This window comes from Aquarana catesbeiana, linkage group LG02 (genome assembly GCF_042186555.1).
Source record: "Aquarana catesbeiana isolate 2022-GZ linkage group LG02, ASM4218655v1, whole genome shotgun sequence".
In the NCBI taxonomy this organism is placed as follows: domain Eukaryota; kingdom Metazoa; phylum Chordata; class Amphibia; order Anura; family Ranidae; genus Aquarana; species Aquarana catesbeiana.
Window position 1 is genome coordinate 788614292 of NC_133325.1, and position 27967 is coordinate 788642258.

General features: G+C 45.1%; 1 protein-coding gene across 9 annotated transcripts in view; it reads right to left on the reverse strand.

Moving 5' to 3' along the window:
- Positions 1-27967, reverse strand: part of ATP6V1A (ATPase H+ transporting V1 subunit A) — a 112431-nt gene that overhangs the window by 55232 nt on the left and 29232 nt on the right. For 3 of the 9 annotated variants that reach the window (XM_073617444.1, XM_073617447.1, XM_073617449.1), the window contains exons 2-7: positions 19707-19774; positions 9470-9565; positions 7979-8107; positions 6025-6239; positions 3801-3938; positions 985-1136 (exon numbers count right to left, since the gene is read on the reverse strand). In XM_073617444.1, coding sequence (XP_073473545.1) covers positions 985-1136; positions 3801-3938; positions 6025-6239; positions 7979-8107; positions 9470-9551 — 716 coding nt within the window. In that variant the 5' untranslated portion in view covers positions 9552-9565; positions 19707-19774. Of the gene's footprint in view, positions 1-984; positions 1137-3800; positions 3939-6024; positions 6240-7978; positions 8108-9469; positions 9569-19706; positions 19775-27967 lie in introns of all 9 variants that reach the window. The other 6 variants (XM_073617443.1, XM_073617445.1, XM_073617446.1 and 3 more) reach the window with 3 other exon arrangements.

Genomic DNA, 27967 nt, shown 5'->3' on the forward strand with positions numbered 1-27967 from the left:
GGACTCCGGGGGGGGGGGGGGGTTGGGGGGGTTGGAGCGAGCCCACATAGGTGCCCCCAGGGAAAGCGGCCATAAAGAGGAGGGGCCTGGAGCGCCAGCGTGGCACCCCAGAAAAAAGAGCATCGGGGCTGCTCTGTGCAAAGCGATTGCACAGAGCAGGAAAGAATAGGCATGTTTGTTAATTTTATTTATTTATTTTAATGAGGGGTTACAACCGCTTAAAGCTGCATTCCGCAGAGCTCACTGAGAACTGATTGCTTCACACAGCACACAGGAACAGAGCTAGAGCTGTCAATCACAGGCTGTGTGCTGGAGCTCCCTTCCATTTCACCATTTTACCTCTGGTGTCAGGAAAATTTGTCAGAAGTGGGTCATACTAATAGAGTAATGAGGCAGTAGGCAGAAATGACATCTAGATGGATTAAAAAAATAGACAATATAGAGGAATATGTTTTGTTCATATTTCATGTCTAAGATTTACAACCACTTTCAGTTTTGGTGCTCAGATACAGTTTAGTTCAGCCTTAAGGGGAAATAATTTGGTCAATTTTTTTTCCCTTTATAAGTTTTATAAACTTCTGTTTTACACCTTTTACTAAATATCCATAAAAAAAAAAAACACAACACCACATGACAAAGGATTCCCAAGGCTTAGCTAACAGGAAATCATAACAAAGGAGAGGGTGCTTAGTATCTCCCTTTGATTATAACCTGGGACATCTGATAAGGGAGAAGTCACTGCTGACATTCTTTTAGCACAGCTGAAAGGTAAACTAGCCAAGTGTGTGAAAAAGAAGACTCTAGCGCCCTCTGCTGGCTGGATGAAAACACTGCATATCAGTATGCAATATTTCATATTCAGCTGGTGAAAAAAAAAAAAAAAAAAATTAAATTGAGTCCTGATCAAAATAAACAGAAATAAGTACATATCATTACACCTCCCCTCTTACAGAACACACACAGGGTAATATACAGTGTACTCACGGGAACAGAGCGTCCAACACTCTCTGGCCAGTCAGAAGCGGGTGATTGGCTGGCAGCTTCTCTGTCACTGGTCGAACTGTTCTCACCGGCCACACCTGGACCATCGTGAACTTCTCCTTCACTCCTTCAAACTCCAACTCCAGCACCACATCCTATAGAGGAGAACGGGGGGGGATGAGAATTAATGGATTGTGTAATTCCTATACATTATAAAGTTCCTTTGTGCCAGTGTCACCAGTGATGTGCTAGAATAGAAGGGGTCCGCATCTTCACTGGTCTCATGATTCGATTATAATTAACATGTCCACGGTTCGATTCCACAATGCATTGTGGCTGGGTGCTGGGATCAGAGGCGTGGCTGGGATCAGAGGCAGAGGCGTGGCTGGGATCAGAGGCAGAGGCGTGGCTGGGATCAGAGGCAGAGGCGTGGCTGGGATCAGAGGCAGAGGCGTGGCTGGGATCAGAGGCAGAGGCGTGGCTGGGATCAGAGGCAGAGGCGTGGCTGGGATCAGAGGCAGAGGCGTGGCTGGGATCAGAGGGATGGCTGGGATCAGAGGGATGGCTGGGATCAGAGGCAGAGGGATCGATGGGATTTATGCGATTGGAACAGTAAAGAGGTGCAATTCCTGTCTAAATCGCATGCAGTTTCCAGCACCGCTCCTGCGTGAACCCAGGCTTGTCATAGTGATTTCAGTCTGGGTTCACACAGGAGCGGAACAGAAAACCGCATGCGATTCGGACAGGAACTGCACAACATTCCTGTTCAAATCTCATGCGATTCTTTGCAGTAGGATTTGCGCTTATTAATTTTGTATGGATGCAAATTGCACCGCAAAGTATTGGTTTCGGGACCATTTTCATGAGTACTCGTGAAAATACTCGGTGTTGGCCCCTAGATTCTAACATAACTTTTTCTTCTCGTTATTAACATGCGCTTAAAGCTGAGCTCCACCCAAAAGGGGAAGCTCCACTTGACTGCCTTCCCCCCCCCTTCCGATGCCATATTTGGCACCTTTTGGGGGGGGGGGGGGCAGGTAACTGGTTTGGACCGCAGCAAGTTGAGCCAGAAGTTCGACCCCCCCCCCCCCCTCCCCCCGCAGTCTTCTGGGACACTTCACAGATCCCAGAAGACTGCAGCCCATTCACAAACCACTGCGTGCTTTACGCATGCGCACTAGGAAACTGGCTGTGAAGTCCTGAGGCTTCACTGCTGGCTTCCCTTAGTCAGGATGGCGGCGATTAAAGAATCGGCTCGGTTGAAGACACCGCTGGATCCTTGGACAGGTAAGTGTCCTAATAAAAAAGTCAGCAGCTACAGTATTTATAGCTGCTGACTTTTAATTTTGGGGGGGGGGGGGAGCCTGAAGCTCCCCTTTAAAGGGCCAGTTCACACCAGAATGAGGTGCGATAAACCTGCGTTCCATGTAGGTTTCCCGCGCCGCATTCAAAAACACACTGCACTTGCGATCCACAGTGGGTGTCGATGCAATGCCAACGACACCCCAAAATGCAGGTCGCAAACTTAGTTTATTAGCCTGCACGGTACAAAAGTACTATGCGATCCAGCTGCTCTGCGTTTTGTAGAGTAGTGCTACGGTCCGGCGCAATTTCAGCCAATTCAAATAAATAGCCTGAAATTGCACTGCATCCATTATCATTACATGCTTTATTTTAGACCTAGTGATGTCATCACCGGGTCTTTATGCAAAGCAGGCAGATCGTGGCTGGTGGGAGGGGCCAGACAGGGGGCTGTACATAGCTTCCTGAAAACATCACAGCATCTGATAAGGGAGTCACAGCTAAGATTCCCAGAGATTCTTTTAGCACAGCTGAAAGGTAAACTAGCTCAATGTGTAAAAAGGAGACTACAGCGCCATCTGCTGGCTGGATAGAAAACTGCATAATACTAATATTATAAGTAGCAGGCTCTTGGGAGGAGTTATGCAAATATCAAAATGCCTTGATGGGTGGGTGTCAGTCTGAAAGAGTAGACGTTTCTAGGAAGGCTGTATTCACATGCAGACCACCTTTAAGTAACCTTCATAACTGAAAGAAGTGAAATCCAATGAATAAAAGAGGTTAGCAAGGGACAGTCAGGCTAGAACAGGGGTAGGCAACCTTGGGCCCTCCAGCTGTTGCAGAACTACAAGTCCCATCATGCCTCTGGGAGTAATTGTAACTGCCAGCCTTGCAATGCCTCATGGGAAATGTAGTTCCAGAACAGCTGGAGGGCTACTGGTTGCCTAACCCTGGGCTAGATGATGCGGAACGTCTTTCAACCAGGAAATAAGGCGGGCTCTATTTGATTTGCGGAAACTTCTTGTGCACATTGTGAGAAACTTACAGTGTGCACTAAATTCAGAGTAAGCCATTTCAATCAGAGTAAGCCATTTCAATACTGGAGAGGAACCTGTGCAAGATGGAAGATAGGGCTGGAGGACCAGCTTTCAACCTAAACTGCCTCGGACCAAAAAAAAAAAAAAAAGATTAGCATGGCTCCGCCCACTATACTAAATTGAGGAAATAAGCCTCTTATTTTGGGATTTGTGATGGAAGCGAGACGTACAGATACCCTCTGTTCTAAGAAGACTATACTGAGCTCCACACTGGTTCGGTTGTTAGTTCTTTTTAGCTCACCTCACCAAAATCTGATGGTTTAGTACTAAAAAAAAAAAAAAAAAAAAAAAAAAAAAAAATGTTGTTTTCGGTATGTCTGCATCTATCATTTGGCATTTTTAGCACACAGTGAAGATTCAATACAAACTCAACACGTGGTTATAAAACTGTAACTAAGCGGGAAGGTGTAATAAACTCACAGAGGTGTCATAGTGCCCAGGAGGTGCTATGTAGGTGACCGTGCCCCGGTTGCGAGGAGGAAGCATGATCTTGTGTTTGATCAGGGAGTTCTCGAAAACGGACCCGTAGATGTCTCCTCCAGTAATATGACTGCCAATCTGCAAGACAAAAAAAATCAAAGAATCTTTGTATTAAAACCTGGGACTGATCATTAAACCCGCTTCCTGGCCCAGGCTGTCATGGACCCGCCTCCATCTAGAGGTGCGTCATCCCGGTGGCCTGGGCTCACGGTATCATTGCCACCCACATGTCGCCCCGTGCAGGAGTAAGGGGCACCCACCACTGACAAGAGGAAGAAGGACCCATGACTGTCAGAATACTCCTGGATTTAAAAGAGTAATTCCACATTATTTTTTTCTCAACAAAACACTCCCCCCTCTGGGTGATCCATGTACATTGCAAGGATTTTAACAAACTATGTTTATTGCATATTTCTACCTTTTGTTATTCTGAAGAAACAGCTGTTTGTCCATGCGCAAAATGAATCTGTATGCGATTTTATAATTATCAATCAGCTGCTGCACCTGCAGGGCTCTAATGAAGAAAGCTTGCATCCCTTAAGATGTGATTTTCCTTTGGGAGTATCTCATCATAAATAAAGTTTTTGGTCCTCCAAGGGCATAGAGATAAAATCGGTGGCCATCTTGCCTTATCTCTATGGGAAAACCCTGCCAACACTGGATGGTTCCAGGGCTCAGCGATAATGATACTGGGGTCCAGGTGACTAACTACTTCTAGCTACACTGGCCTTTCTCAATCTTTTTACATCACAGGAACCCTTAATATAACAGGAACCCTTAATATAACAGGAACCCTTAAAATATCATCACAGGAACCCTTAAAATACTTTTCAAGTCTCAGAGAACCCCTTGTTAAAATTAATTCATTGGAGGTCAGTGGGAAGAACGTCCCTAATACCATGGTGGTCATAAAGCCACCCTTGAACACAGCTAAAAAATATCATAGATGCCATGCTGCTGGCTCAGCCTAGTGGCATTGGCCCTGGAACTATGGAGGCCCCATCAAATGGGAGGTGAAAGTTGTGGAGAAGTTTAAAGCAGGGTTAGGTTATGAAAAAATATCCCTGTTCAAGCCATCATCCGAAAATGGAAAGAGTATGGCACAACTGCAAACCTACCAAGACATGGCCGTCTACCTAAACTGACAGACCAGGCAAGGAGAACATTCATCAGAGAAGCAGCCAAGAGGCCCATGGTAACTCTGGAGGAGCTGCAGAGATCCACAGCTCAGGTGGGAGAATCTGTCCACAGGACAACTATTAGTCGTGTTCTCCACAAATCTGGCCTTTATGGAAGAGTGACAAGAAGAAAGACATTGTTGAAAGAAAGCCATAAGAAGTCCTGTTTGCAGTTTGCGAGAAGCCATGTGGAGGACACAACAAACATGTGGAAGAAGGTGCTCTGGACCAAAATTTAACTTTTTGGCCTAAAAGCTGATACTGGGTTCCAGGTGACTAACTACTAATAGCTATACCGGCCTTTCTCAATCTTTTTTACATCACAGGAACCCCTTAAAATATTTTTCAAGTCTCAGAGAACCCCTTTTTTAAAATTAATTCATTGGAGGTCAGTGGGAAGAATGGCCCTAATACCATGGTGGTCAGAAAGCCACCCTTGAACACAGTTAAAAAATATCATAGGTGCCAAGCTGCTGGCTCAGCCTAGTGGCATTGGCCCTGGAACTATGGAGGCCCCATCAAATGGGAGGTGAAACAACCACAGCTCAAGGAACCTCTAGCAAACTCTGGAGAAACCGTAGGGTTTAACGAAACCCTGGCTGAGTACGCTATACCATGAGGTGAATATATGACAGCCTTCAAGCATCCTGTCTTTCATGACCATGAAGATACCATGGGTTCTTTACTTTGATAACGAAGAACATGCAGTATTAGTAGTAGATGCTTTCGCATTTCTAAGAATAAGTCGGCAACTGTAACCTCACCTTGAACTAGGCAACAATAAAAAAGTTCCCATACAAACAAAAAAAGATCTCATGGCGAGGAAAAGGTAAATAAAAAAATAAATAAATTAGGCCAGTGGGTAAGTCTTCCTTCCAGTAATTTATTCGACTCATTAACTGTTCATTTGCAGCATTCAAAACATCTAATCCTAATCTTAGGAACAGGTCTGCAAGACGCCCAGATGGCACCTACAGCCTACCCACCTTTAAGCTTTTGGAGGGGGTGAATTCCCACTTGATGTCCTTGCTAAGGGCTGAGACGTTGACACCTCGGGGGATGTAGATGCTCTGAGTGGCGTCACTGATGTCCTTCAGAGGTCTCTGGATACCATCAAAGATGGACCCCATGATGCCTGGACCGAGCTCTACAGAGAGGGGCTTCCCAGTCCGTAGTACAGGGTCTCCGACTGATACACCAGCTGCATGATGGGAGCTTAGGAAATCTCACGTTATATAAAACTCAGTGATGACAAAAATCACTTATTCAATAACAGGCATGGTACTTTTTGCTATTTAAAAATGGAAGAGAATTGCATTTGAAATACAGTGCCTTGAAAAAGTATTCACACCCTTTGAAATTTTCCACATTTTGTCATGTTACAAAGGAAAACGTAAATGTATTTTAATGGGATTTTATGTGATAGACCAACACATAGTGGCAAATAATTGTGAAGTGGAAGGAAAATGATAAATGGTTTTCAATTTTTTTTACAAATAAATATCTGAAAAGTGTGGAGTATTGTATTCAGCCCCCTTTACTCTGGTACTCCTAACTAAAAATCTAGTGATCCCAATTCCCTTATGAAGTCATCTAATTAGTAAATAGAGTCCACCTGTGTGTAATTTAATCTCAGTATAAGTACAGCTGTTCTGTGAAGCCTTCAGAGGTTTGTTAGAGAACCTTAGTGAACAAACAGCATCATGAAGGCCAAGGAACACACCAGACAGGTCAGGGATAAAGTTTTGGAGAAGTTTAAAGTAGGGTTAGGTTATAAAAAAAAAAATCCCAAGCTTTGAACATCTCAAGGAGCACATCTCATCCGAAAATGGAAAGAGTATGGCACAACTGACAGGCCGGGCATAGAGAGAGCATTCATCAGAGAAGCAGCCAAGAGGTCCATGGTAACTCTGGAGGAGCTGCAGAGATCCACAGCTCAGGTGGGAGAATCTGTCCACAGGACAACTATTAGTCGTGTTCTCCACAAATCTGCCCTTTATGGAAGAGTGACAAGAAGAAAGCCATAAGAAGTCCCGTTTGTATTTTGCGAGAAGCCATGTGGGGGACACAGCAAACATGTGGAAGAAGGTGCTCTGGTCAGATCAGACCAAAATTTAACTTTTTGGCCTTAAAGGAAAGCGCTATGTGTGGGGGAAAACTAACACTGCACATCACCCTGAACACACCATCCCCACTGTGAAACATGGTGGTGGCAGCATCATGTTGTGGGGATGCTTTTCTTCATCAGGGACAGGGAAGCTGGTCAGAGTTGATGGGAAGATGGATGGAGCCAAATACAGGGCAATCTTAGAAGAAAACCTGTTAGAGTCTGCAAAAGACTTGAGACTGGGGCGGAGGTTCACCTTCCAGCAGGACAACAACCCTAAACATACAACCAGAGCTACAATGGAATGGTTAAGATCAAAGCATATCCATGTGTTAGAATGGCCCAGTCAAAGTCCAGACCTAAATCCAATTGAGGATCTGTTGCAAGACTTGAAAATTGCTGTTCACAGACGCTCTCCATCCAATCTGACAGAGCTTGAGATATTTTGCAAAGAAGAATGGGCAAAAATGTCCTCATCCCCCTGGGGATGTCTCTACCAGCAAAGCTGGTAGAGACATCCCCAAAGACTTGCAGCTGTAATTGCAATGAAAGGCGGTTCTACAAAGTAATGACTCCGGGGGGCTGAATACAAATGTACCCCACACTTTTCATATATTTGTAAAAAAAAAAAAAAAGTTGAAAACCATTTATAATTTTCCTTCCACTTCACAATTATGTGCCACTTTGTGTTGGTCTATCACATAAAATACATTTACGTTTTTGATTGTAACATGACAAAATGTTGGAATTTTCAAGGGGTATGAATACTTTTTCAAGGCACTGTATAACTAGACAATCCTCTTCAGAAGTAACAGAACCTGATAAAAGGATACAGGTCTCCTCGTAGACTTGGATGGTGGCCATATCACCTTCCAGACGAATAATTTCCCCGACCAGCTCAGAGTGTCCCACACGCACCAGCTCGTACATGGCGGCTCCGGACATATTGGATGCTGTCACCACTATTCAAAAGAGACCACATGTCAGGGTGAGCAGAATATATCAACATTACATGGATATCCAGACCATACAGATAGAACGACACACCAAGGCTTCATTCATATAATCTAACAAGCCCAGATGAGGCGAGTACAGTAATACCTCGGATTGCGAGTAACGCGGTTAACGAGTTTTTCGCAATATGAGCCATTATTTTTTTTAAATCCTGACTCAGTTTGCGAGTGCTGTCTTGCAAAACGAGCAGGATTTAAGCCTCTGCGGTGCGCAGTACGGTGACACTCGGATGCACTCAGAAATACTTGGTTCCTGAGGGTTTCCGTGTGCATCCGAGCCGTCTCCGAGTATTTCCAAGTCTCTCCGGCGCCCCCCCCCCCCCACCTCTGGCTACATGCGGTATTGCATGCAATAGAGGTCAATGCGGAATGAATTAACTCGCTTTGATATGCGAGTGTTTTGGATTACATTCTCTTGGAACGGATTATGCTCTTAAACAAAGGTTTCACTGTACTGTATATCTGCGTCTGGGATCCCCAGTGTTCCAATCAGCAGCCACTGCTCAGCCCATACAACCGAATGACCAGTAGAAAAGAGCTATCCACATGTATCTTGCACATCCTGTGGTTAGGGACAGATTTCCACCCCTTGACATATTCTATCTGCACCCAGGGAGCAGACATCTGTCCCTAACCACAGGTAACTGCTCTATCTATCTATCTATCTATCTATCTATCTATCTATCTATCTATCTATCTACATATGTGGATACATGCTTTTCTGTCTCTGAGCAGCCACCGCTGATCAGAACTCCGAGATCCCAGCCTCAGGTATAATTGGCACACAGTGGCCATTTAGGATGTGTGAATGAGGCCCAACGCGTGTTTCGTCACAAACGGACGTCGCCTCGTCATCTTCCTTTTTGGATAAAGGCCCCGGCTGGGTATTTAGCCGCGGGGCTCCTAAAAGCTTGCCTTCTGGTAAGCACGCAATTCATGTGGTGGAGGTGCACTGTCGTCAAGGAGGTGTCATATCATAAGAACCCACTTCTATGTGTCATATATGGACTGTCCGTTTATCGCTTATGTCATTTATACACAACCATTGATTTGGACTAATTTAATATTTTTTTAATTCTCATGTTTTTAGTTATTTTTTTTAGCTCTGCTACCTTGTATTATTTATCTGGTTCTGTGTGTATCGCACGGTTTTAGCAGCTGCTTTTTTTGTATAATTTCTGTATTTATACATGTTCTTCAGCGCGGTATTTTTCACTTTTTTATCTTTATCCAAACTGCCTGCAAACAGCAGTTACCCAAACTCTTTAACATGCATGATAGAAGCTGGGAATGTAGTAGCGGTGCATTTACCAGGTCCAGAAACTCCATGGACGTAGCCAAACCTGCTCTCATGTTCTTCATCTCGGATCTTTGCCAGTTTGGAGAAATCCATCTTCAGTTCTTAAACTGCTGCAAGAAAAGACAATGTTTTTACTATAGGTCAGCATATAGTGGGTAATCCTACAATAAATCTATATTTTAGCCACACCAAACATCACATTTTACTTCGAATCGTCAGGATTATAAATCCACGTTAACAGTCTTACCAGAGACACATTCCGCTCACCGAATGGTTATTGTCTTTCGACATTTCCGAAGGAAAAAGTCCTGATGTCCCAAAGCCTCTTATATTTTAACATTTTGGGTGAAAAAAGTAGCTCTGGCTTAAATACTCCCGTATACTCCAGTGCGGTCCCACGAGTTACATCTTCTCCGTCACATATCGTAGACCCACACCAAAATGGGTGGGTTTATACGTTTTTAAGGTAGAAGAGATGTCACTGCTCCAAAGCTGTATAAAAATCCCTGACCAAAAAGGAGCCTAATAATGCTAGGAAGGTCCACACTAAATGATATCAGATAACATCCAACTTTAGTAAACCCAGATACAGCATGCTACAACCCTGCCTGGGACCGCCCCTCTCTCTAACGTTATCCCAAATATGGGCTAGATCACAGCGACTTTATTCGACATCATCAGCGTGCGACTTCCTATTTTCCCCTATCCATTTTGAATACACAATCCGTGTTCTACAAACATTTACCACACGACAAAGAATTCCCAGAGTACTGTAGGTTAGCTAAAAAACACACAACAGCAGTCGTCTATATTCGGGGGGTCCTGTTTTAATTAGGAAAAGCCCCGCTCCAAAATTCGTTAAGTTTCTGTATACATATCAGACTGAGTTATTACTTTTTTATGTTTTTTTACAGCATTTGTTATTTAAGACCGTAACAAATAAAGAAAATCTGAGCAAAAATCATCAAACATTCCCTTTCAAGCCGATTCCCAGGCTCTACTCTTTCCCTCCCCCATCCCCCCGGTCTATGAAGCAGCCCTAGATATGAATTTCCACTGTATCTGGGCTGAAAAATATGCAATTATGTCCTCAGGGATGTCACGCTTCTCATTCATAAGCTACTGATGTCTGTGGCCACTGGAAGGATCTGCAGGGCACCCTACATCTTATCCTTTTTTGATATAAGGCTCCCTGTACAACTACGTCTCTCCCTAGAGCAGTGATGGCGAACCTTGGCACCCCAGATGTTTTGGAACTACTTTTCCCATGATGCTCATGCACTCTGCAGTGTAGTTGAGCATCATGGGAAATGTAGTTCCAAAACATCTGGGGTGCCAAGGTTCTCCATCACTGCCCTAGAGCATGTGTCAAACACAAAGCCTATGGGCCAAATTCAGCTCACCAGGCCATTGCATATGGCCCTTGCACCTCTCCTGCAGCTTCCACCCCCACCTTGTCTTAGCACTCGGCAACAGAGAGGAGGAGAACTCCTCCACCAGATCCTGTGTTTCTTTCAGCAGCCGTAGCACCCCCTCATCTCAACCTAGTCCAAGGATTCAGCGGACTGCAGCAGTTGACTTCAGCCTTACTCTGGCCCTCCTCCAGACCTTGCACTTTCTGCTTCCCACCTCCTTCCTGGCAGCAGCACAAGGTAAGGGGGGGTGCGCTGTGATGTAGAGGACGGCTCTCGACTTTTGATGGTGGAGGGGCTCTTGACATCTAGTCTTACAGAATCAACCAGCCTTTTGATGACAACCATAATGCTGATGTGGCCCAAGATAAAATGGAGTTCGACACCCCTGCCTAGAGCCTTCAGCCTGTACATGCAAACAGTATATGAGAGGACACTTGGAAGTTCAGACAGAACAGTACAGTAGACTGTGTGTGGGTGGTGACAGAGGAGCCGAGAACTCCCTTGTCATTTCCACATTAATATTGTTTTCTCTATACACTAATAGCATGCATTGATCTATCAGAGTGTTCCTGCACTCAGTCATACCTATAGCTTTATCTGCTGTGTCCCTCCATCTTCTGTACGCAGCTCAGAGTCCCTTTAGGTCCTAGTTGCCAAGGAGCTGGAGGACACTGAGCTAAGGCAAGGGCATTGAATACAAGAGTTGCACTTGTAAAGGTGGAACCATAAGTATTATTATTATTATACAGGATTTATATGGCGCCAACAGTTTGCGCAGCGCTTAACATCATGAGGGCAGACAGTACACTTACAATACAAATCAATACAGGAGGGATCAGAGGGCCCTGCTCGTTAGAGCTTACAATCTAGAAGGGAGGGTCAAGTGGAAACAAAAAAGGTAATAACTGTGGGGGATGAGCTGATGGAAAAAATGAAAATACAGTTGTTAGGTGGGGGAGGCTTCTCTGAAGAGAAGAGTTTTCAGGGATCGTCTAAAAGCTAATAGAGTAGGAGATAAGCGGACAAATTGGGGTAGGGCATTCCATCGGATTGGAGAGGCTTTGGAAAAGTCCTGAAGGCCAGCGTGGGAAGAGGTGGCGAGGGAGCTAGAGAGTAGGAGGTCTTGAGAGGAACAAAGAGAACGAGTAGGTTGGTATTTAGAGACTAAGCTAGTGATGTAGCTGGGGGCGAAATTGTGGATTGCTTTGTACGTAGTTGTTAGAATTTTGAATTTCTTTGGCCGAGAGGAAGCCAGTGGAGGGATTGACAGAGAGGAGTGGCAGACACAGAGCGATTGGTAAGGTGGATGAGTCTGGCAGCGGCATTCATAATGGATTGAAGAGGTGATAGACTATGTAGAGGTAAGCCAATGAGAAGGGAGTTGCAGTAGTCGAGGCGAGAGATGACCAGCGAGTGAATTAAGAGCTTTGTTGTGTCATTGGTTAGAAAGGGGCGTATTTTGGAGATTTTGCGGAGGTTGAGGCGGCAAGATTTGGACAGTGATTGGATGTGTTGCTTGAAGGAGAGTTCAGAGTCTAGGACTACACCTAGAACCTTGGCATGCAGGGATGGGCTTATAGTTGTGCCATCGATTTTGACAGAGAGATCAGGGGAAGGGGCATATGGGGGAGGAAAAATTATAACTTCGGTTTTGGATAGATTGAGTTTGAGGAAGTGGTGTGACATCCAGACAGGGCAGCACTGAGTACAAAGACACAACAGGAGAAACATGGAAGGCCAGACAGAAACTGCTTGGAAATCCCCCAACCTCAGTATACTGGAAACAAAAATTAGGTTCACCCAGGCTATGATCCACGCTAAAGTTGACACAGTCCTCGTGGATATAGTCCAGAAATATGAGCACTTATTGAGGCCTTGGGTAGCCCACTACTTGCGCCTCCCCCACTTTGAGGACTCTCTACTGCCTCCATAAGCTCCCGTAACCTAATACAGCCACCTTCTGGCTTGATAGGACCAGACCACAGATAATCCCCAGGAAAAGCCTTACACGTCCCCCGTCCCCGTACCTCCTTTCCCACGCCTTCTTCCCTCTTCTTACACTTCTCAGCTATTTTTTGCTCTTGCACTTGGATGCAACTCCTCTCCAGGTCTTTAGGGTTACCCTGTAGCTCTACTTCCCCAGTACACACATACCAGGGTTCCCTGCTCACTGAAGCTTTTATGGAGATTCTAGGACCTGACATGATGTTATCTTCTCTTTTCCTATTTGTCTGATTGCTCCTATTTCCTTTGGGGCAAATGTTGTCTTCTATATGCCCTTGTTTTAAGTGTTTGTAGCCATATATTAATTACGCTTCCCTCTGAATTGGTTCTAGGTGTTTTAACTTTTGTTAAAACTAATTAAAAAATTTGAACAAGAAAAGGGCAGACAGAAAGTGGCATGGCAGAGTTGGTCCTGTGGGTATCTCGAAAAACGAGGAGGCCTCACAGTAACGGAGCGTGCACTGCTCTATACACTGCTCTATTACGGTGTTCCTGTGCTCAGTGCCAATATAAAAAGAAGGACATCGGTCGGCAAAGTCTTTTGGAGAAGTAGAGACATTGGCTGGGCTGAACATAGGAACGCTGTAATGGAGCAATGCAAGGCTAGGAAGAGAGGGGCAGGAACTGGAGGAGCAGAGAACAGCTGGTCTGGGAGAGCAATGGCATTCGGCATCCATGTCCAACATCAGCCAACACCGGTGTGATGTCAGCAAAGAAAAAAATACAAGGGGGCCTGGAGGAAAATGGTCACCCAGTTAGCAGAAACCAGACTGGAGGCACCGGCCACCTCAACATTAAGTGCAGTCATCAGGACACTAAAGCCTAGAACACGCGGGGCAAATTTTCGGCCAGTCCAACAGAAAACTGGCCAACATTCGGCCCGTGTGTTTGGAAGCTGGTCCAACAGAAGCCGGCTTCTGTCGAAGGCTCATGACCAAAAAAGGTCTGTCGACTTGCTCCCGATCAACGCTCTCAGCCAATGGCTAACCGGAGTGTTCTGGTGGGAGGGCCATCTACCTGTCAGAACACAATAATACAGAAGGAGAGATCGCTGTACTAACATCTGATTGTTAGTACAGCGGATCCGACTTGAGCGGTCAGTTTTTTTTTTTCCGTTCAATCCAGTAAAATAGTGAGTGTGTACGAGGCTTTAAACTGGCCATAGACGGATTGTTTTGATTTTTTTGACAGCTAACAGATTAACCATGGTTGACTCTATACCACTGCGGGTGAAAAAGTCATCCCATCACCAACAGCCTTAAGGCTAGTACACATACGCAGCCCGGGGAGGCAGTAAAAACAGACTGTTGTATTGCGATCATACCACCCTTCTTAACTTAAAGCAGTTGTGGGTGGGTTGTACACATGCCACAGCAAAAATTATACTGCATCAGGTCCAGTGGGCAGTATCACAGCCAAACACTACCCATGCAAATGCATGGGGCTGTGCCGTGACCGCCCAGCAACCATGTGCAATGCATGTGGTTTCGGTACCATGGTGAAGGCATTTTAATTGTTAACAAAGGTGGTGAGGAGGGGGCATATCGCCTCCCAACCTACCCAACACTGCAGACCAGGACCGCTGATAAGGCAGTACAAATGGTCCTGTTGTACTGGGCCTGGGCTCAATCATCTCAAGAGGGGGGCCCGGGCAGTTTTATAGTTAATTTCTCCCAAAAAAAATAAATAAATACGGCTTACTAAACCATTTCCTCCTTCCTACAGGGTGTACGGGGTGTAGGAAGGAGGAAGTGGTTTAGTAAGCAGTTTTTGTTTTTTTTGGGAGAAATTAAACTATAAAACTGCCCGGGCCCCCCTCTTCAAATGATTGAGCCCAGGCCCAGTACAACAGGACTAGTTGTACTGCGGGCTCCCAGCACAAAGACTGAGCTGCCGAAAAAAGCTCTTGTAACCAAGAAAAAAAGAAAATCGGTAGCCAGGAGGACCGGGACAGGGCTAGGGGGTCGAAGGGGGCCCTGTTAGGTAGGCTGTGATTTCTAAATGGGCAGGGGCTGTCGCCAGTGTCAATCAAAATAATGAATATTTTGTATTGCAGTGCAGGGGACACCGTCAGAAGGTAAAATTATTTTTTCAGGCTGAGTTTGAATATATCTTACAACCAAAAGATTGCAATCTGTGTGTGACTACAGAAAGCTATATAAAGCTCCCGGGGGGGGCGAGGGGTTAACACGCTCCCTCCCCCACTCCTCATAAAAAACAGAGCGCGCTCAATTCGTTTTCCCGTCCCGGGGAAATGTAAAGAGAATATTGCAGAATCGGCACATATCTGAAGACTGGCGGCTTTTCTAGAACTGCTGTGAAAAGATTCTAAAACGCTGATGAGAGATGCAGAGAATCCTGGCATGCGGCTGCAAAAAGGTCCAAGTTTTCAGGTTTCCTTTGGCCTGTGAACAAAAAAGAAATCTAACAGGTCCCTCTACCCTCCATATGGACAGAACGGATGGACGAATCTCCAGCTGCTGGATATTGTATTTCGATGGCGGCCGCCTGCAGCTGTCTGAACAGATATCACACATGTGTCAAACACAAAGCCCCAGGGCCGGATCCGGCCCTCCTGGCCATTTCATGTGGCCCTCACATCTTTCCTACACTTGTGGCAACCCCTTTTCGTCTCCACCCCTCCTTGTCTCAGCAGTCTGCAGCAGAGAAGGAGGACAGAACTCCCCCTACAGATCCGGCCCCTCTCTGTGCAGCCAGAGCACCGCCCCTAATCTCAGAATTCAGCAGACTCCAAAAGCTGACCTAGGACCTCCTCTGGGGTAAGGGAGTGTGGGGGCTCTTGACATGTGATGTAAGGGAGTGTGGGGGGCTCTTGACATGTGATGTAAGGGAGTGTGGGGGGCTCTTGACACGTGATGTAAGGGAGTGTGGGGGGCTCTTGACACGTGATGTAAGGGAGTGTGGGGGGCTCTTGACACGTGATGTAAGGGAGTGTGGGGGGCTCTTGACACGTGATGTAAGGGAGTGTGGGGGGCTCTTGACACGTGATGTAAGGGAGTGTGGGGGGCTCTTGACACGTGATGTAAGGGAGTGTGGGGGGCTCTTGACACGTGATGTAAGGGAGTGTGGGGGGCTCTTGACACGTGATGTAAGGGAGTGTGGGGGGCTCTTGACACGTGATGTAAGGGAGTGTGGGGGGCTCTTGACACGTGATGTAAGGGAGTGTGGGGGGCTCTTGACACGTGATGTAAGGGAGTGTGGGGGGCTCTTGACACGTGATGTAAGGGAGTGTGGGGGGCTCTTGACACGTGATGTAAGGGAGTGTGGGGGGCTCTTGACACGTGATGTAAGGGAGTGTGGGGGGCTCTTGACACGTGATGTAAGGGAGTGTGGGGGGCTCTTGACATGTGATGTAAGGGAGTGTGGGGGCTCTTGACATGTGATGTAAGGGAGTGTGGGGGGCTCTTGACATGTGATGTAAGGGAGTGTGGGGGGCTCTTGACATGTGATGTAAGGGAGTGTGGGGGCTCTTCACATGTGATGTAAGGGAGTGTGGGGGCTCTTGACATGTGATGTAAGGGAGTGTGGGGGCTCTTGACATGCGATGTAAGGGAGTGTGGGGGCTCCCCACACTCCCTTGAAATGAACTTAAATGATTTTAGCAAATGGCTGCAATATAACAAAAGAGTGAAAAATTTAAGGAGTCTGAATACTTTCCGTCCCCACTGTATATGGACATCAAGTCACATCAAAATCAGACCAAAGTTTTGCAGGGGCTACTTTGGAGTCGCACAGATATGAACAGTACTGGAAATCATCTGGTACGACTTATCATGCGACTTTGCAGTCCCAAGTCACACAAGTGTGAAAGGGGCCTTATTGAGATTTTTTTTTTTTTTTCAAAGACATGTAGCGGAATACATTTTGGCCTAAATTTATGAGTAAATTTGATTTTTTTTTTAATTACTGTATATGTTTTATAACAAAGTATAAAATATTAAATTTTTAATTTATTTCCAAAACATGGTCTTGTTTTTCCATTAATATCATAAAAAGTATAAAAAAAAACAAAACAAAAAAAAAAAACGCAGCGGTGATAAAATACCACCAAAAGAAAGCACTATTTGTATAAAAAAAATGATTTCAATTTCATGGGGGTACAGCATTAAAGTAGGGCAGTGCTGAATAGCGATAAATGGCCTGGTCATTAAGGGGATGAAACCTACCAAAGGTCAAGTGGTTAATATCACTTTAACCACTTCAGCCCCGGAAGCATTTACCCCCTTAATGACCAGGCCATTTTTTTGGTGGTATTTGATCACCTCTGCGGTTTTTATTTTTTGCGCTATGAACAAAAAAAAAAAAAAAAAGAGCGACAATTTTGAAAAAAATAAAAAAATTTTTTACTTTCTGCTAGAATACATAACCAAAAATATATTAAAAAAAAAAAAAACGTATTAAAATCAGTTTAGCCCAATATGTATTCTACTACATATTTTTGGTAAAAAAAAATAAAAATAAAAATAAAAAGTCTTAATAAGCATATATTGATTGGTTTGCGCAAAAGTTACAGCCTCTACAAAAAAAAGGGGAAAGATTTGGGGACTTTATTTTTTATATTGTTTTCACTAGTAATGGCAGCGATCTGCGATTTTTAGCGGAATAGCGGACAAATTTAACCCTAAGTGCCACTTTTTGGTGCTATAAAATGCACTGATTACTCTATATTACTTGTGGGGGGAGGGGGGGGGGATACCTGGTTTTGACTCCCACTTCCTGCCGAATTTGCCGCAATTTGTGCATGCGCAGTAGGAAACAGCTGTAGGGCTGCAACTAACGATTATTTTCATAATTGTTTAGTTGGCTGATTATTGTTTCGATTAATCTGATAAATCATAAAACAAAAACGTAATATGCAATTTTTTCATTTATTTAAAGTAATAACGAAAATTATGGGACACTATTCCTCCCAGGAACACCAATGATAGGGCACTATTCCCCTCCTCCCCCTCCCAGGAACACCAATGATGGGGCACTATTCCCCTCCTCCCCCTCCCAGGAACACCAATGATGGGGCACTATTCCCCTCCTCCCCCTCCCAGGAACACCAATGATGGGGCACTATTCCCCTCCTCCCCCTCCCAGGAACACCAATGATAGGGCACTATTCCCCTCCTCCCCCCTCCCAGGAACACCAATGATGGGGCACTATTCCCCTCCTCCCCCTCCCAGGAACACCAATGATGGGGCACTATTCCCCTCCTCCCCCTCCCAGGAACACTAATGATAGGGCACTATTCCCCTCCTCCCCCCTCCCAGGAACACCAATGATAGGGCACTATTCCCCTCCTCCCCCCTCCCAGGAACACCAATGATGGGGCACTATTCCCCTCCTCCCCCCTCCCAGGAACACCAATGATAGGGCACTATTCCCCTCCTCCCCCCTCCCAGGAACACCAATGATAGGGCACTATTCCCCTCCTCCCCCTCCCAGGAACACCAATGATGGGGCACTATTCCCCTCCTCCCCCTCCCAGGAACACCAATGATAGGACACTATTCCCTCCTCCCCCTCCCAGGAACACCAATGATGGGGCACTATTCCCCTCCTCCCCCTCCCAGGAACACCAATGATAGGGCACTATTCCCCTCCTCCCCCTCCCAGGAACACCAATGATGGGGCACTATTCCCTCCTCCCCCTCCCAGGAACACCAATGATAGGGCACTATTCCTCTCCTCCCCCTCCCAGGAACACCAATGATGGGGCACTATTCCCCTCCTCCCCCTCCCAGGAACACCAATGATGGGGCACTATTCCCCTCCTCCCCCTCCCAGGAACACCAATGATGGGGCACTATTCCCCTCCTCCCCCTCCCAGGAACACCAATGGGGCACTATCCCCCCCCCTCCCCCTCCCAGGAACACCAATGGGGCACTATTCCCTCCCCTCCCCCTCCCAGGAACACCAATTGGGCACCATGAGAATACGGTGGCCCGCCGCCTTGCACACAGGATTCTGGCAGGGAGGAAGGTGCGGACCAACTAAAAGATAATGAAAATCGTTCACAACGATTTTCATTATTGATTATTATCGATAATATGGGTTAATCGTTTCAACCCTAAATAGCTGTGAAGCCTGCAAGGCTGCACTGCCGGATTCCCTCACCCAAGATGGTGGTGCCAGCACCCGAGAGCCGATTTAAGAATCCGCTTGGGTGAGGACACCCCCGGCTCCCTGGAGAGGTAAGTGCCCTAATAGTATTTGTCGCTCCTGATTTTTTATTTTTTGGTGGGTGGGGAGCCTGGAGCTTCGCTTTAGAAATCCAATAAAAACACGGAAACAGAAGCAATGAAAGCATTGGAGAAGGTTCTCCCAGCAACGTGTCCTGTAGGTGTTCCGTAAGTAAAAAATAAAACAGCTGATGAATTATTTACACGGCCTCCAGCTGTGTGAATACGAAGATGGGTGACAACTAGGGCTGGGGAAAAAAATCGATTTAAATCTTGAATCGAGTTCAGAGGTCAAATCGATTCAAAATTTAAGCAAATCGATTTTTTTAGATTTTTTTTTTTTTTTTCAACCGCGCCGGTCCTGAGGAGCTGCGGGCAGGAATTTTTAGGCGAGGCCGCGGCTTTGGCCTAGTCCGCCAGGCTGGACGCCGCGGACTAGGCCGAAGCCGCAGCCTCGCCTAAAATTTCCTGCCCGCAGCTCCTCAGGACCGGCGCGGTGTCCAAAAAAAAAAAAAAAAAAAAAACTCGATTCGAATCGTGAATCAAGGTTTTTTTTTTTTTTTTTTTTTTTTAGAAACTCGCCCAGCACTAGTGACAACATGCGTGTTTGATCCCAAAATAATCCGCTGACCTCACCTGAACCAGAAACCGAGGAATAGTGCCGCGTCAGACGGGCGATTCTGCCAAAAACTCCGATCTCTCACCTGGAAGACAGAAAAACGCGGTGAGCAGCTGGAATCAGAGCGCCAGTCATTGATCATATCCACAGATTATCAATACTGATCAGGTTCAATAGGAAGGAGAGAGACAACACTCTACTTCCAACCTTCCACAAAAAAAAAAAAAAAAAAAAAAACACTACACTCCAGATCCGTTCAGGAGGTGTTTCTGCATGCGCGTTCTTCACATGTTTTTGTTGTGTTATCAGATGCATTCCAGATGCTTTTTTTCTGTATGTTTTTTTTCAGGGTGGATTTAATTTAAATCACTAGTAATAGTAAAAAGACTTGATTTAAATCATAATTTGTCATCTTTGTCCCGCAGCCGCTCCCCCTCTGACCCGCTGTCGGATCCCCCTCTGAGATATATTAATTATATATATATATATATATATATAAAAATATATAATATATATATAAAAATATATAATATAATATATATATATAAAAGTATATAATAGTATTATATATATATATATATATATATATATATATATATATATATATATATATATATACACACACACACACACACACACACACACACACACATACACACACCGTGCCCATCACCCACCGTACTCATCTCCTTCCATACCCACCACTGAGAGAGATCGGTCACTTCCTGTTCTAGTGAGTAACCCATTATGGGGGCCACATTAAATTGCATTTAACTACTAAACTTAGTGGCGCTTTTTTCTCTTTTCTTCTTGTCTGTTCCTGGAACTTGGGTATTGGGGTACACCACCCCGAGGAGAGTACATATGACATGCCGATTCATTTTTGTATATTTTTTGTCTTGTTTCTTTATGTAACTTAGTTTTGTATTGTGTAGACGCTTTTACGTCTTTTTATTGTATATCATTAAAATACATTATTTTTTACTAAATAGAGTTGGTGGTCTGTCAAAGTCCCATTGAGGGGGGACACTTTTCCTTGCTCCTGGAACTCAGCTCATGCTGGAAGTAAGAATCAGGAAGATCAGGAAGGTCAGGCTCAGCCGACACGCACCCTGCAGACCGTCACCCATAACTTCTCACAGTAGAACTCTAATTAAATGACAAGTAAGTGAAGGCGATGTCACCTCCGTGTGACAGACGTGTGTTCTGCACAAAAGCAGAAATAAACCCAAAAGCAAACATTATATTGCAGCTTACCATTTTATACAGTGCCTTGTATTCACACCCCTTGAAATTTTCCACATTTTGTCATGTTACAACCAAAAACGTAAAAGTATTTTATTGGGATTTTATGTGATCGACCAACACAAAGTGGCACATGAGGCTTCTTGAGTCTTTTCCTTTTCAAAAGAACAAGCTCTCTTGCATGTAGCAGTTGGGACAAACTATTTACCGTCGACAGGGGTGCTAAAAACGATCAGCTTTTATTTATTTGTTTATATAAAACCCAAATCCCAAAAAGGAAAAAAAAAAAAAAAAAAAACTGCTGTAACTACTTATAAAGTATTAGCTAGAGTTGAATTTTAATTCATAAGACCCCTTTCACACTGGGACGGGCGTTGACGGTAAAACACAGCTAGTTTTAACGGCGCTTTACCGTTATTTTATCGGCGCTATTCGGCCGCTAACGAGGCACATTTAATGCCAGCTAGCGGCTGAATAAAAGGGTTACATGCGCCTGTGTGGCGCCGCTGCCGAAGAGCTTTGCAGGCGCTTCAGCAGTGGTGCCCATTCATTTCAAGGGCAGGGTCACTTTAGGAGAGGAGTATACACCGCTCCTTCACCGCTCCAAAGATGCAGCTTGCAGGACTTTTTTTTTTTTTTTTAACATTCTGCCAGCGCAGCGCCCCAGTGTGAAAGCACTCAGGCTTTCACACTGGGACTGCAGGGGAGGCTTTTTTCAGGCGCTTTACAGGCGCTTTTTTTAGCCCATCCCTTGTATCAAGTCCCCAGTCTCTGACCATCTCTCGTATCAAGTCCCCAGTCTCTGACCATCTCTCGTATCAAGTCCCCAGTCTCTGACCATCTCTCGTATCAAGTCCCCAGTCTCTGACCATCTCTCGTATCAAGTCCCCAGTCTCTGACCATCTCTCGTATCAAGTCCCCAGTCTCTGACCATCTCTCGTATCAAGTCCCCAGTCTCTGACCATCTCTCGTATCAAGTCCCCAGTCTCTGACCATCTCTCGTATCAAGTCCCCAGTCTCTGACCATCTCTCGTATCAAGTCCCCAGTCTCTGACCATCTCTCGTATCAAGTCCCCAGTCTCTGACCATCTCTCGTATCAATTCCCCAGTCTCTGACCATCTCTTGTATCATGTCTGCAGTCTCTGACCATCTCTTGTATCATGTCCCCAGTCTCTGACCATCTCGTGTCATGTCCCCAGTCTTTGACCATCTCATGTGTCATGTCCGCAGTCTCTGACCATCTCTTGTATCATGTCTGCAATCTCTTAAACACAGTGTTAATAGTATTAGCAAAATTTCCATTCAGTGCACCTCCAGCAGACATGATACAGGAGATCGATGCAGCCTCACCAGTGCCCATCGGATGCTGCCTACCCGTGCCTGGATCACAAAGAGCGGCGATCTCCCGCTGTGTCTCGTAGCTGGGATTTGAATTGCCCGGGCTCCCATGATTCACATCACACTGATTAAATTTCCAGGCATTGGATCAGTGTGCTGTCTATCACAGGAGCCGGTCAAGGAGGCGGGACATTGTTACAGGGGCTGCCAAACATTTCAGCTCTGTATTTTTTTCAAATACTTTAGTCATTAGCTGCAACCTCCGATCGAGCAGCTTTTATCTGACAGGGTGGCTGGACAGAAGTCGATCTATAGATATGGGTGGCACAGTGGTTAGCACAGTGGGCGGCACAGTGGTGTAGTGGGTAGCACTCTCGCCTAGCAGTAAAAAGGGTCACTGGTTTGAATCCCGACCACGACACTACCTGCCTGGAGTTTGTATGTTCTCCCTGTGCCTGCGTGGGTTTCCTCCGGTTTCCTCCCACACTCCAAAGACATGCTGGTAGGTTAATTGGCTTCTGTCCAAAACTGGCCCTAGTATATGAATGTGAGTTTGGGGACCTTGGATTGTGGGCTCCTTGAGGGTAGGGACTGATGTGAGTGTGCGATGTATGTGTGGAGTGATGCGTAAATCCCAATAAAATACATTTACCTTTTTTTGGTTGTAACGTGACAAATGTGGAAAACGTCAAGGGGTATGAATACTTTTTCAAGGTACTGTAGGTAGGTATTATAGGTGTATATCACACTTCAGCTTTAAAAAAAAAAAAATAATAAAAAAATAAAATAAAAAAGGTATACTCTGTATTGCTTTACATCACTGAAACTCAATATTTCTTCTATAGTACATATACACATCATCATGATGAAAGACAAAAAGTGCTTTTTGTGTGATTATGTAAAAAGCGGACAGCGATTTCAGAAAGCAGATAAATCTGGGGGGGGGGGGGGGAGATTGGTGGGGGGGTTACAACATTTATTCTGAGGATCCTTCACCAGAAGGAGAAGTTCCCGTTTCACACTTGGAATACGATTCGTCACTCTCTTTGTGCAACAAGTCACTCTTCTCAGAACTCCAACACAGCCGAGTATTTATAAAAATCTCCCTTTTCAGGGCTTATTGCTTTCAATCACGCAAGGAACAGCGACGGCGTTTTCTGATGACTTTTAGCCAACCAGTTTTTCCTGCTAAAATCAGATCAATGAGAGAAGGATGCCGATTGGTTGGTGCAGGCTGCGCGAGGAACATACTGTAGTAGCCTGTATAACCGGCTACACACCATCTGCATACAAACAAAACCAACCAAACTTAATTTAAAAAAAAAAAAAAAAAAAAGGATGATAAAGTGCTAAAAATAGTATACTCTTATTTATTTATTTATTTTAGTTTGGGTGGTTTTGTTTATACAGATGGTGTGTAGCGGGTTATCAGGGTTAATTCTTTGAAATATACATACAGAATAAAATTTGTAAATCTTTATTGTTACATAAAGTAGAACAACAGGTCCTTCTTTTCTACTTTTTGGAACAATAAAGATTTACAAAATTTTATTCTATATGTATATTTCTTTATTCAAGCGCCGCTATAATCTCATCCTCTTATTTCTATTTCATTTCTATTACCAGGGACGAGGTGCGGGATACTTTAAGAGTCACTCAAACTATCTCCCCAACTATTAATTCTTTCTATACAGATCATGCTTTGAGTATAGAGTAAAATAAAAAAAAAAAAGAAGCACGTGCACAAAAAAAAAGAGAAGTGGCAGAACGTGTGCGCCGCCAGACACTTTAGCCGAGTTCGTGTCATGTGACCTCTACCAGCTAGGAGTGAGCAAGCATTTAGATTTTTTTCAACACTACTTCTAAATAGAGTGGAATCGAGTCGTCCCTTAAAGGGGAACCCCCCCCCGCTTTGATTCTATATTACTAGCTAGTGCTTATCCTTTACACTGGCGTAATGCTCAAAAAAAAATACTCTCACACGCCTAACAAATCTAGATTTAACCACTTGCCGGCAGGTCGGCTCATTTCCGAAAATCGCCGAAGACGTACGTTGGTCCCTTTAACAGCTATAGCAGGCGCGCCCACTGCACGGCAGGAAGGGACGGGGGGGGCTGGGTATACCCCGCTCCTCCACCGCCCCAAAGATGCAGCTTGCAGGACTTTTTTTTTTTTTTTAACGTCCTGCCAGCGCAGCGCCCCAGTGTGAAAGCACTCGGGCTTTCACATTGGGGTGGCAGGGGAGGCGTTTTTCAGGCGCTATTTCTAGAGCTAAAATGCCTGAAAAATGCCTCCATTGTGAAAGGGGGTCGAAGAACGACCTCCCAGGGAACACATTTAACCCCTTGATCCCCCCCTAGTGTTAACCCCTTCCCTGCCAGTGACATTTATACGCTAATCAGTGGCTATTTTTTAGCTCTGATTGCTGTATAAATGTCAGTGGTCCCAAAAAAAGTGTCAAAATTGTCCGATCTGTCCGCAGCAATGTCGCAGTTCTGCTAACAATTGCTGATCGCCGCCATTACTAGTAAAAGAAAAATAATACATTTATAAAAATGCCATAAATCTATCCCCTATTTTGTAGATCTATCCCCTATTTTGTAGATGCTGTAGATGTGCAAACCAATCAATATACAATTATCGCAATTTTTTTTTTTACCAAAAATATGTAGAAGAATAAATATTGGCCTAAACTGAGGAAATTTTTTTTATTTTTTGGGGGGAATATTTATTATAGAAAAAAATAATTGTTTTTTTTTTTTTTTTACAAAATTTACATTCTTTTGTTGTTCATAGCGCGAAAAATAAAAACCGCAGAGGTGATCAAATACCACCAAAAAGAAAGTTCTACTTGTGGGAAAAAAAAGGACGTCAATTTTGTTTGGGTACAGCTTCGCACGACCGCGCAATTGTCAGTTAAAGCGACGCAGTGCCATATCGCAAAAAGGGCTCTGGTCGTTAAGGGGGTAAATCCTTCTGGGGCTGAAGTGGTTAATCGGTAGGTGGTTTATCATTGGTGGCTGACAGCCATCGCTCTCTGCTTACTAAAGACTGAGAACTCTTTGATTGTTCGGTTCTTGGTCTTCGAAGCTTTGAGGGACAGTTGTAGTATTGGACCAATTCTGCATCCACCTTAGGCGAGTATGAATGCTTTTTTTTTTAAAAAAAATTTCCAAAGTCCACACTTCCCTTTAATTCTGCATTCACACCTGAGCATTGTTTTTAGGAGGAAAGTCGTGCGTTTTTAACATGTTTTTTTGTACAGGTCAAAAAGGTCACAAATGTAAAAAAAGCAAAATAACGCCTGTAATCCGCCTAAAAAAAAAAAAAAAAAATAAACTCTTTTTTTGAGCTTCAGGCGACAGAACGCTTCTGTTGTTTTCCCCGCATCTATTACCTTTTGTACCCCCCCCCCTACCTTTAGAATGTAAGCTCCACGAGCCGGGCCCCTCCTGTCCCTTCTGTATTGAACTGTAGTTGTGTTGTCCCCCCTCTACATTGTAAAGCACTGCGTAAACTGTTGGCGCTATATAAATCTTGATACTAATAATAATAATAATAATAATAATAATAATAATAATAATAATAATAATATGAACAGGGGCCATTTAAATGAATTGGATTTTGCTTGTCGGGTGTTTTGGAACTTTTGAGATAAGTGTTTTACGAGCTGAAAAAACACTGAGGTGTGAATGGAGCCTTAAAGGATCGCTATCGTGCAACAAATAAGTGGGCGGCTTTTGTAGATTCCCCTCCTTAGAGGTCATTAGCCCGGTGGCATTGATCCACTTCTACATTGTCATTCAAATGCATTGGAAGAAAAACCAGTTCTGATGCAAGCAAGTGATCCTGAACACAGGCCCTGGGGGGGCTCCTTGGGGTCAGGGACAGATGTGAATGGCTCTATCTTCCCTCTATAGTCCCTGTAATAAGATGATTAAGTAGAACATATATGTAATAAGATGATTAAATAGGAGCATATTACAGCATAGAGCGATCCCTGACCAGACCCAGTGTACTCACCCTCCCAAGAAATTCATCAGTTACTATCTATACACTGAGCCTTATCAATCACCATATCACACACACACACATACAGGAGCGCAGTACACACACACACACACACATACAGGAGCGCAGTACACACACACACACACATACAGGAGCGCAGTACACACACACAGGAGCGCAGTACACACACACAGGAGCGCAGTACACACACACAGGAGCGCAGTACACACACACACACACACAGGAACGCAGTACACACACACACACACACACACACACAGGAGCGCAGTACACACACACACACACACACACACACGAGCGCAGTACACACACACACACACATACAGGAGCGCAGTACACATACAGGAGCGCAGTACACACACACAGGAGCGCAGTACACACACACAGGAGCGCAGTACACACACAGGAGCGCAGTACACACACACACACACAGGAACGCAGTACACACACACACACACACGAACGCAGTACACACACACACACACACACACACACACACACACACAGGAGCGCAGTACACACACACACACACACACACACACACACACACACACGAGCGCAGTACACACACACACACACAGGAGCGCAGTACACACACACACACACATACAGGAGCGCAGTACACACACACACACACATACAGGAGCGCAGTACACACACACACAGGAGCGCAGTACACACACACAGGAGCGCAGTACACACACAGGAGCGCAGTACACACACACACACACACAGGAACGCAGTACACACACACACACACACACACACACACAGGAGCGCAGTACACACACACACACACACACACACGAGCGCAGTACACACACACACACACAGGAGCGCAGTACACACACACACACACACACACACACATATATACAGGAGCACAGTACACACACACACACACACACACACACACACACACACAGGAGCGCAGTACACACACACACACATATATATACAGGAGCGCAGTACACACACACACACATATACAGGAGCGCAGTACACACACACACACACACACACACACACACACACATATACAGGAGCACAGTACACACACACATATACAGGAGCACAGTACACACACACACACACACACACACACACATATACAGGAGCGCAGTACACACACGCACAGGAGTGCAGTACACACACACACACACATAAGCGCAGTACACACACACACATACAGGAGCGCAGTACACACACACGCGCAGTACACACACGCACACACACACACATATACAGGAGCACAGTACACACACACACACACACACACACACACACGAGCGCAGTACACACACACACACATATACAGGAGCACAGTACACACACATTTACAGGAGCACAGTACACACACACACACACACACACACACACACACATATACAGGAGCGCAGTACACACACGCACACACATATACAGGAGCGCAGTACACACACACGCACACACACACACACACACACACACACACACACATTTACAGGAGCACAGTACACACACACACACACACATATATACAGGAGCGCAGTACACACACGCACACACATATACAGGAGCGCAGTACACACACGCACACACACAGGAGTGCAGTACACACACACACGCACACACACACACATACATATACAGGAGCGCAGTACACACACACACACACACACA